The 11,801-nt window shown below is 35.1% G+C and overlaps 1 protein-coding gene across 1 annotated transcript in view; it reads left to right on the top strand.

Moving 5' to 3' along the window:
• LOC142348826 (uncharacterized) overlaps nt 1-4,880 on the top strand; it is a 67,909-nt gene extending 63,029 nt beyond the window's left edge. Inside the window, exon 3 of the mRNA XM_075400353.1 lies at nt 4,655-4,880. Within this exon, the coding sequence (XP_075256468.1) occupies nt 4,655-4,838 (184 nt within the window). The 3' untranslated portion in view covers nt 4,839-4,880. The remainder of the gene's footprint in view (nt 1-4,654) is intronic.
• The last annotated feature ends 6,921 nt before the right edge of the window (nt 4,881-11,801 follow it).

Below are 11,801 nucleotides of genomic sequence, written 5' to 3' on the forward strand. Positions count from 1 at the left end.
TGACTTGGAAAACCCAAGAGAAGTTATTTTGATGATGAGCCGTTTCCTAAAATTTTTGTTTTTGCAGTTGCTCTCAGATTTTCCGTTGATGTCTAAGCTGGAGTTATAAATTACAACTTATTTGTTCGCTTTTTAAAAAATGATAGAATACACGAAAACTGGAGTTTTCCGATCTTTTTGAAAACTGAGACCTCAGAACGCAAATGCGTCTGAATTTGCTCAGCTTCATTGCTAAATCAAAACTTGAGGCATACCTGGGCTTCTTAATCTTGAAAAAATTCATATACTTTTCTATCAGTATCAGACACATCAAATTTCTGCACCAAATACTTATCATTAGACAAATATGCGTAGAAACAAAACTTTTGTGGTAAAACGGGCCATTACCATTGCCACTTAGTTTGATGGCAAACTAAACCACTCAAAAGTTTTATATGACCACCGACTTAGGGTTCTTAAACTGGTGTCCCTAATTTGGGTCTAAAATTTTTTTGAATATTACAAGAATTCACGCCTTTAAAGAAAATAGATTATATAGCAGCCGCTGCTTCACTTGCTTATTCTCGAAATAACTCAAAAAAATTGACAATGGGGCTATTTTCTGCCTTTCACGATTAAATGTTTAATGTCCTCAGTTTTTAGCAATTGTTTGAAACATTGGACTTGATAATGAGATGGATTATTAACGTGAAATGACCAAAACAATATTATTGCCAACACTCAACGTGCAACAGTTCTTTTTTTTAAAAATTTTGAGGTCTTTCTGGCCGTTCGTGGACGTCATTGTTAATACCTCGTCACATATTTTCAATTTACGTCAGTGTTTGAGCGTTCAAAACCATACAATAATCATGGAAAAAATTAATAAGCAGCAACTAGCGCCGACAATTGAATAATTTTCTGCATATTTTTAAGAAATTGCATCGAAAGTATTACATAATTTTAATGAGGAGAATGTTCCAACTAGTTAACTCTAAATACAACTAAGCTTATATAAGCTTAGTGTTTCCAAGCGTTGATGGTACATACTGCTAGCATAGAAACAGTAATTTTGTGTTAAATCGTGCATGCAATCGCGAAAAATTTTTTGAATGATCAACGCCTAAAAACGATAGACTTGACATAAAATCAAAGCATTTACTGCCAACTTTCTTTATTTTTGCGCTTTGTATCTTTGAAACCTCGGCTCAAGTTCGTTTTTTTAGATAACAAAACCAATGTCTCATATTTTGAGCAATAAATTCTCCACAAACCCCAAAATTCGACTATTAGTCTAATTTCTTTGTTGCTCAATTTTATAAGTAAATAGCTGCGACTCGATTCAGAGATTTAATTGTTCCGACCCCCACCTTAGTGGGGAGGGAGGAACTATATACTCAACTGGTTTTTTTTTCTGTTCAGACAATTTTGGCCGATCGATATATTCCTCGTAGAGAGAAAAGAACGTACATCTTAAGATTTAGAATTAAACATATTTTTCCGGATTTCTTTGTTTAGGGAGTTATCGAGGTCTAAGGTTTTTGTTAATCAAACAGCTTTTAATCAAATTTTCAGGAGCTTTTAATCAATTATTCAACAATTTTTGCTAAAAATTGGTTCAATTTTGCCAATATAATTTGAGACAAATTAAAAAATCCAACGGTCGAGTTTTATTGTTACAGTTAGAGATAGAAGAGTGCTCCCGAAATCTTTGATTGGAGTTTCTTTGGCTTAAAATTTGAGAATTTTTTCAAAATTCAGAAATTCAAAAGTGGCACAAAATATGCTTTTTTTGTCCACTTCGTTAAAAACTGCCAGACGTCAGACGTAGTGACCTAGATACCTTATCAAAGACTCCCTAATCTGCCAAAAGAGCGCTAGTTGAAATTAGACGTCCTATAAAAGTCTTCTGGAGTTAAAATTTGGCCGTCTTTTACAAACTCAACTCGACAATTATACAAAACGCGTAACATTTGTCTTATAAATTTTGAATCATTTCACTCAAAAGATGTTCCAGTTCTCACATATTTGGAACTTTTAGGTGGTTTCTTGAGCGCGCAGCAAATTCAAGGATAGGTTTGATATTATCACGGATACTTACAATCCGAAAAATTTTAATCTGGCTCTGCCTTTTTTTCAAAATATTTCGCTTTTGTGTTTCTAAGGTTGATTGCTGGCAGCATTATTCAGTTCACGGCTTCATTAATGACAGATCTCATTTACGCAGACAGGAGGCCGAATGTAGATAGAGTTTCTTTTGAGAAAACGTCATGAATTTTTATGACTATTAAGAAGAGTTTTAGTAAACTTTAACTGAACTACTGTGTTTTGCATTCAGTTGTTATTCTTTTTGCAATCTGATTGAAAAGTCTGCCATTCAAAATCCCAGTACTTCTTCAAGAGGTGTAATTAAACCTGTACCATGCATTCCCCAGCTGTTACTATTGCATCTCATGTCACTGAAAGTATTTATTTTAAGGAAATTTCACTGATTTTTTGAACTTGGAAGTTTTTTTAATTTTTTTACGGTCATCTTTTAGTTGATTATTAGTACGAAACAAATCAAACTCTTTTTATAGACTAAAAACTAAATTATGAGCGTATTGTTTTAAAAGAACGGTTTCTTGGTTTTGGTAATACGAGTTTTCATACAGAAATTTTTGTGATTTTTGTGCATAATTTCCCATGTTTGCTATTGTTTCTGTTTCTTTAGTAAATTGTCACATTAATTAACAATCTAACCGAAAAAGCTTTTCAACATTTGTAACTGAAGATATTTATTGTTTGCATAAAATATAAAAAATGGTTTTACGGGCTGCAACACCACTGTTTTGCAGAATTTGGTAGATTTTTTTTTGTTTTTGCCCTCTGTTTGTTGGTAATTTTTGTTGTTGCGTGCCAAATATTGGGTAATTAAAAGCCAAAGATAGAAAGTGAAATTAATAACTCAGATGGGTATATAGCTAATTTTTGAATTTCAAGAAAAATTTTTTTCAAAAAAATTTCCAAGTAAACTTCATCTTTTCTTCGTCTTTTACAAATTTAAATCTTTTTTGTAACTTAACCTCCTTATTGAGAAATGTCTTTATTTTTTTTGGTTGAATCATACAAGGATATATCTATTGGTTAAACTTTCTTACTGATGTCTTGAGGGCTTGGACAATTTTCTGAAAATTATTTACTTTTCACTTTTTGTGGTTCTTCTTGCGTTCATTTTGACATGGTTGTTTTACGAAAAGACTTCGTGATGTTTAAACCAGATAAAATATATTTCTAGCGGTTTATTTTATATTAATTGAATGTATTCAACAATATAGTTTCGAGAAGTTGTTTGAAAATATTTAGGTCACCTTGTTCTAAATGTTATTTTTTAGTCCTATGACTTAGTCTTACTAAAAACAGCGCAATTTTTTTGTAAGAGTTGGTAAAATAAACTGTCTATTCTTCAAGTCGAGAGCATAGGTTGGCTATGAAGTTTAACTCTTTTTGTTTTTTTTAAAAAAATACAGTGGATTTTTGAGATTTGCTAATATTATTTGTGTTAACTTGTGGCTTAGCATCTCTATAGACAAGTCAAATCCCTTATCTATTGAACAACAAAAGTTCTCTGGAGAACGTTTTTATTTAAAAATAGTCTTTGTTCTTGGTAAAACCAGTTTGCATAAAACATTCATGATTTTTCAGGGTTTTTGATTTCTTTTCACAATATCAAAATAATGGGCGAACCTCTGGTCATTTGAAAAAAAAAACGAATTCAAATTCAAAAATTTTAGTGTAATGTCTAATGTTTTTAGTGAACAGCTTCAAGCTTAATTGGCTGGGACATTGTTTCATTTCATTTTTTTTCGTGCAAATTTTTACGTGCAAACCTGTTTTCGTCGTTGTTTTTGTAGTCCAATGACTTTTCCGGGATGCTGAAAGACCTCGATCGCTCTTTACGAGGATTAAAATAATCTCTCAAAGGTTTCAATTGATGCATAATGTTTCTAATCAGTTTGACGTTAATTCTTTTTTTAAAAAAGAATTTAATTAACTTTGCTCTTTTGTTCATTTCCAGTCGACTTGTTAACAAGTCGCATTGAGGAAAAGCCCCATAGCTTTTCTAATGAACTAGAAGTTAATCTTCTATAGTATAAGTCTCATCGGCCTTCCAAAGCAGATTATTTTATTCATCCAGTAGTTTGTTGAAAAATATCTCGATATATTATGTTTTTATCTCTTCCTCATTTGGTAGACAATTCAGTAAAAAATCTAGATGAGCGGGGTTGGATGGCGAACGCACATTACCGATCCCCCTGGTTCAGAAGAAAATCAAATTATGTCACATTTTGCACAATATGCGAGGAAAAATACGTCATTTGAGACGTGGTTTTGTTTCTTGCATGGTCTTTGATGTATCTTAAGATACCATGCTCACCACACAAGACTTCGATATGCTATCAAAGATGGGTTATGTTGGTCAACCCCCCCCGGATGGGGGTCCGGACAGTGTCTAATCAGAGTTTATTTGGATTTGAAGGGTTTTGTTGTAAGTTAAAAGATCTTAAGAAAGTACAATCGGAATCACACGCTGTCTGGTGAGAGTTACATTGGAATTTGAATCACTTGCAGCATCGTTTGATCAGAAGTTAAAAGAATTTTTTTCAAAGTGGTGCCATGTAAACGTTTGATCAAGCGGAGGACCTCTGTATTTGGTGGAAAACAATTCTGGAAAAGTTATCTGTTTGTACGGAATTATCATAGGTGGGGTTCCCCTGGAAAATACTACAGCTCCATGCAATGACGGCCATAGAATAGTGTTATTTAGAAAAGTTCCAGGATTCAAGCCGTTAATCGAAAAGACTATACAGCTTTTCTGATGCACTTATCTGTCTGTTTAGGGAAATATGGGACTATGGTATTCATGTATTTGTTAAGGGACAGAAGATAACCTCTCAAAACAGATTCTTAAACGGAGCGACGTTAATGGAGTATAAAATAGAAAATAATAAGAATAACTCAAGAAGAGAAAAACAAGAAAACTGTGTGTTTCATATATATATATATATATATATATATATATATATATATATATATATATGTGTGTGTGTGTGTGTGTGTGTGTGTGTGTGTGTGTGTGTGTGTGTGTGTGTCAGGGAAGATTCTGAAGAAATTATGAAATTTCAAATGGTCATTTTGTCGGAAAAATTGCCGTTTTTTCTGTTTTTTTAGCTTGAGATGTCAATTAACTTTATTGTCCACTCTAATTTTACTAGAAAAAAATATTGGCATATCTCATGTTTCTTATCTTATCTTTTTGTCCAAAAATAGAGAAAACTTGTTGGGTAAAGGAGTTGCTGAAAGTGACGCATATTGTAACCCCAGACTACAATCAACATATAGACTCTCATTCAAAAGATAACGACTAATCTAGTTTTACTATATAAATGTCATTTGTTTAACTCTTGCTTGATTTTCTCGATAAACCTTGATAGTGTTGGGATATTTTTCTGGATCATTTTTGAGTGCGCTTTTTGGTTATTTTGAACAGTGTTTTAATTTCTGACATGTTAACATTTAAAGTATTTGTGGTTGATGTTTCCAGTGTGTCCGAAAGATTCTTGTTTGCTTTCACATTTTCTGTCATAAAGTCAATTTCGATTTTCTCTTTTCTTATAAGATAAACTCAACGTGCAAGACTGTCTTCTCCTGGGCAAAACAACCTTCTAAGTGTGTGTCTCTTATGAGAATCATTATCAATTTCATTATTTTAAATAACTAAACTACAAAAAGTTGAAAATAGGTATATATGTCTCATATGAAGGCACTTCCTTGTCAACAGTTTCAAAAAAAATGGCAAATTGATGAAAATATGTGCAAGTCAATGCAAGTTGATCAAAATTTCCACAATTTTTTTCAAAATATGGTGCACCACCTTTTTTTGTAAACGTTTTACCTTGTTCAGAAATTTTTACAAGATTTTAAAAGTCTTTAATTTCCCAATATGGTTGTGCGGGACTTCACTAACAGATTTTATTTGGAAGAAATCTAAGGAATATAAACCAAATGAAACATCAAAACTAGCTTTGCAAATATGAGGTTTGATATTAGTCACAAAGCTTAATTTTCATCTGAATGATTCTTCGACAAAACTCTCAACAATTTTGACGTGGTCATTAATTTATAACCCCTTATAAAAAATAACTTTGACATTTGTTTCAGTTTTAAAACCAATAACTAAAAGAGCCAAAAGTCTAAAATATTAATCAACATTGGGCGAAAGAAAGTCTCTTCTCGATACGACAATTTTCATCTATCTGATCATTCTCTAAATTTCAGTTGAGCTGCACCCTTTTAGGTATGTCAACATCGCCCCCCTTGACTTTTTGGCTCTTTTCATAAAGTCTAGATCTCGACTGGGTCACTAAAACAAAGGCAATTCTAATTAATATTGAAGAAAAATTATCATTTCATTTTCAGTGTTTGCGTCTCTGAACCTGAGGTATTGTGTGCATATAGTTGGCCTCCGTTTACTCGTAATTGAGATTTTTTCTACCACTTTTTTCATCTTAGATTGCACTGACGCCCAAATTTGAGAAATCGGAAAAAAATTTTAAATTGAAGATTATGTTCGGATTTCCTGCGTGGAGGCAGCTTCCTTAGATTTTTAAAAATACTGACGATACTTATCAGTTCTTCTGCTTCAATGGGTTTTCAAATCTCGAAAAACCATTTTCCTTAATTGAAATTAAAAACCCTTAAAATATGCCCGAGTGAAATCCGTTTCGAAACGTTTGCAAGATCATGCTCTCAGATATTAAGAATAAAAAAAACGAAATACGATTAAAAATCCTAAATAATTCAGTTTCCTTTCATTTGCGCCGAGATTAATGGTTTTAAATTGCAATGATACTCAATTATTGGCATCTCCAGCCACCATAATTCAATTAAGGAATCTTTTCTATAAAAAAGCCTGCTAAAAAATAGAGATTATAAGACATCCCTTTATTTAGTCAACATTCATTATTCTGAACAGTTATAGATCCCGCATCCAGACATCAATTTATGCACGTTTCATAGGAAAATACTTATATTTAATCGTTCCGTCACAATAAGTTTTTATTTGGAGTACAATTATACATCAACAACTGACCGAAGCTGTGAATCACTCAGTGAAAATGAGCCAGAGCCCAATTAAGCCATTTGACACTGTAAGGTACTTTAGAGTACACACTTGGAGCACTGCAGTCCTCAGATGATCGACTCAGCACTCCATAGAGACATTCGACTTCATGGCTGGTCTTGTTCATGACGTAAAGAGGGGCACCACTCGTGCTGAAGGGATGTTGTTAGCTATAAATGGTTATCTCTAAATATTTCCCAGATTTAGAGCCCATTCTTTCAGAAGCTATGCTGCAATAATCATCAATCCCGGGCCGAGGAATTTTGCTAGAACAATCTAACATAAGCGGTAACTTGCGTTGACAAGTCAAAAAATTCATGTTAATTTTTGGACCTTTTTCGTCTGTACCTGTTATACTCAATCTTATTGAATAGTTTACGATTCGCGTTGCGAATATTTTGTCTCAAGAATGCGTTAGCAATTGCAGGGCGAATACACAACTAATTGTGTATTACGAATTCTGATTATTGGAAACGCGGTGCGGATCCACTGCTAAGTTTAACTTAGGATTATGAAGAGCGTTTGCAGAGTAACTTGAATTCAGATTGACTAAATGAAATTATGATTACTTATAATAAACTAGCATGAACAAAATATGAAATAATTTAGTAGACTTAACGGGAATATTAATATAGGTGAATAAATAGAAGTCATAACTTTTAGTTATAAAACACATGATATAATTATAGACATAGAGGGTAAATAATTTAGTACACATAAAGGTTTCGATATATATTTAGGTATCCATACGTATCACATTTCCCTCGTGACAAAAAAAATTTAATGTATTTACAATTTTTTAGAATCAACACAAAACATGAAAATGAATGGGATGAACATAACTTAACTCAAAATGTAGTGGTACTACAATTGTTAAATATTTTTGGAAGCGTAAAGCGAATACGCGTCAAATTCTCAACATGTAAACTGAATAAATTATACTGAATAATTTAAATGCACACACAGAAATAAATGGATTCGCAGGGCGAATACTGGAAGAAATTAAAGACCAATAATTGAAGAGTAAATGTAATAAATTAAAAGCAAAGTTAACATTAGAATTGGATCAGAGGGGCGGGAACAAGACTAAATAAATGACTGTAGTTAAAGAAAGTTTTGCTGAGTTTTTGGACTTAAATTTCATTCTCTGCATCCCAAACCGACATTTCCCGTTCTTGCTCATATTCAAAATATCTAACTCTGGGGTCCGGTGGTGAAACTTGCCCCAATTGTAAGTCGGGTCGGGGTGGTGACGGGATTCTTGATTGTTCGGCAGTTTGAATAAGAGCTACCACCGAATCTGTTTGTTTTGATATTTTCTTATCTTTTTTATTCTTGAGCTTCTTTGGTTGAGCGGAACTTGATGAAAACAGGGAACTTGTTGGGGAAATGTCTGCATCTGTGAAGCCATAAAATTGGGGTCGATTGCGCTTGCGGCCTTTTGTTTGGTCGTCCTGTGCCTGTGCGGGGGGTACTTGTGATGCAGGTGTAGGTGGAGCCGGTACAATCGAAATTAAGGGTTGGTCTTGAGCTGGTACATCTTCGTGCATATCATCTGTGAGAACATTATGGCGTCTTTTGAGCTGCGGTTTGGTCGGTTTGCGTACCGTTAGCGCACGCGATACATTCGAGTTTACAGATGATACTACCGATGTAGTGTCACGTTGGCGGTGTCTGATTTTTATTTCGCCCCTCTTCTGTTTCTTAAGATCGTTACTATGTTTCGCGATCTTAAATTCTGTGGTCTTTTCGTAGGGAGCAGGGCGTCGCTGAGCATATACCCACAAATTGGTGGATCTTTCAGTTTTGGTTCCAATTTTTGCGAGATCACTATCTCGAACCTTTACTGGGGCTCTGCCAGGCTCGTTGATGATCGTCGTTGTTGGTGACGACTTTGTAACGAAAGATCCAGGCTTTAGTACTTCGTACAGACCCGCCAACTGTCGTTTTGCTCTTTTCTTTTGTGGTAGTTTTCGGGCCAGTTTGACTTTAAGGGACTGTTCTGTCCGTGGTATAGGGTCCGTAATCTGCGGATGAGTAATGAAACGGGACTCTTTGTTGTCGGATTCCCGATAGCGCTGACCTGCATCTAAAGAGGCCTGACACATCTTTTGCTCAATTTCGATGTCACTTCTGTTGGTACTGGTCCACCCATTTTCGTCCATCAAGTCCTACCCAGAAACTGTTTCAGCATCTAAATAGTGATTAACAATTTTTTCATAAGTTAGATTTTGACTTGATGGAAGTGTGCTAATATTCCTTAAAGGAGTATTTGCAGGACGACCGAAATGATCTTCAAAAGGTGTTATCTTTGTTGTTTTCTGTTTATTTAATCGTAAATCAGAGACTATTTGTTTTATTGCTTTAGCTGTGGAAAATTTATCTTTATTTTCGGCTTTCATGCAAGATAAACGTCTTTTAATTGTTTGGATCATTCGCTCCACCAATCCAATAGCTCTATGATCACCGACCGGAGCGTCGAGAATGTCGATATTATTTTCGTTACAGTAGTTTGTAACTTGTTTACCTACAAGACAAGTTGCTTGGTCTAAGCGTATTGTTCGCGGGATTCCATGAGTATATGCATAATCACGAAGAAATTTTACTACCTTTACCCCATTAGCATTGTCGAATATTCTAACTGTTGAATATTTTGAATAACGGTCAATACATGTTAAGAAATAAATGTCTTTATCTTTATCATTAATTATCGGACCCCCAAAATCAATCTGTATTTCTTCGTTTGGTTCTTGACAAGCTTTGTGTGGGTGCCATTTAGACTTTGGTATGATGGGTTTCAGATTCTTACCAATATCTGTACACGGGACGCAATCAGATGTTTTTGCTAAAATTTCCCTATGCATGTAGGGCCACCATGCATATTGAGAGAGGGAGATCATCCCCCAACTACCCGGGTGCGTCATGTGGATGGATTCGAGCACCGCCTCCTTAATAGAGTTTGGAATGGCCACGCGTTGATCAACACACAGACACCCAGATTTCACATGTAAGTCCTTCCAAAAGGAGTGGATGTATGTGCTCACTTCTTTACAACGGGCCTCATCATCATGCAGTACACAATCGCGGATCTCTTTCAACACCGCGTCTTTGCTAGTGAGGACCGCCAGGAAAGATTTGGTGATGAGTTGGTTGAGGTTATTTTCAAATACCTCTTCCCGGGAGAGCTCGATGTCATATTCCTCGGGTGATGATGATGCTTGGGTGTTGCTGGGTCCGGCTCTTGTAGATGAGATGGGGGTAGATTGGGTACGGAATGTCACTCTTGGGGTGTGTGGTGAAGTAGGTGGATTGTTTTGTGGTGCCTCTTTTGCTGACATTTTGATGTGGAGTATTTGCTGTGTGGAGCTAGCTATCAAATGGCAATTAGAATTTTGCGACTGGATTCGCGATGCGAGTATGTTATCAGATTTAAGCAATTGATTTGCACGGCAATTAAAGTTAGAAATGAATTCAGAATTGTAATTTTTTACTTGTGCTCGAGGAATGAATGGATTAATTGAGGCATTTGAATTATGCGTGCCAATTTAAGCAGGTTTGCAAGAGTGGACGCGCGTCGTGTGTACTTGTTGCTTATAATTACTGGTTATGTGCCGCTTTTGGAAAGGAATTTTATTCGCGTGACTAAATAAAGATGTAATTGCGTCGCGGATACGGGAAATTGTTGCTACCATGAATTCCTCATCGTATTGATTGACACTTTTAGCGTTTTGATTTGGTTGTCGCGAAATAAAATCAACTAAGCCCATTCTGGTACCAGGAATATGTTCGATGTTAAAATCAAATGGTAACAAACGGTCAATCCATCGTGTTAATCTACTGTTGTAGGATTTATTAGAGCGGTGTGATTTTAAGACTGAAAGAAGTGCTTTGTGATCTGTTTAAACTGTGAAAGTTTTCCCAAATAGATAATATTTAAAATATTTAATGGCCCAAACCACCCCAAGTAATTCGAGTTCATTTACACTATAGCGTTCTTCATTGCTATTAAGAAAACGAGATGCAAAAGCTATTGTTTTCCACCCTTCACAATCTAATTGTTCAAGCGCAGCGCCTAAGCCTTGGCGGGATGCATCGCATTTGATGCGCGTTTCCAGTGTTGGGTTAAAATGAGTATTTTCTGTAGCGTTTGCAATAACAGTTTTGATGTGTTCAAAATGTAATTGATGATTCTCATTCCAAATAAATTTTTCGTTTTTCTTTAATAAGGGCCGAAGAGGGTGGCATATTTTAGCAAGATTAGGTATAAATTTGCTTAGATGGTGAACACTACCTAAGAATGACCGTAATTGTTTCAATGTTTTTGGAGCTTTGATTTCCGCAATTGCCGCTGTTTTAGATTTGATAGGTTTAACACCACTTTGTGAGAATGTGAAGCCAAGCCAATTTATTTGATGTTTTGCGAAGTGGCATTTGCTTAAATTAATTCTAAGATTATCCGCTTCAAGTTTTTGGAGACATTTGTACACGTATTTGAGGTGCGATTCCTGGGTGCCTTTGCTAACTACAATTATGTCATCCAGAAAACAGTATGTGTTAGTCAGCCCAACCAATGTGTAATCCATTGCCTTGCTCGGCCGGCATATCCGTAAGGCCATAAAATCCCGTTTTAAAACGATACGTACCTGTTGCTTCGCCGCAA

This window comes from Convolutriloba macropyga, chromosome 10 (assembly GCF_964194025.1).
Source record: "Convolutriloba macropyga chromosome 10, txConMacr16.3, whole genome shotgun sequence".
In the NCBI taxonomy this organism is placed as follows: Eukaryota; Metazoa; Xenacoelomorpha; order Acoela; family Convolutidae; genus Convolutriloba; species Convolutriloba macropyga.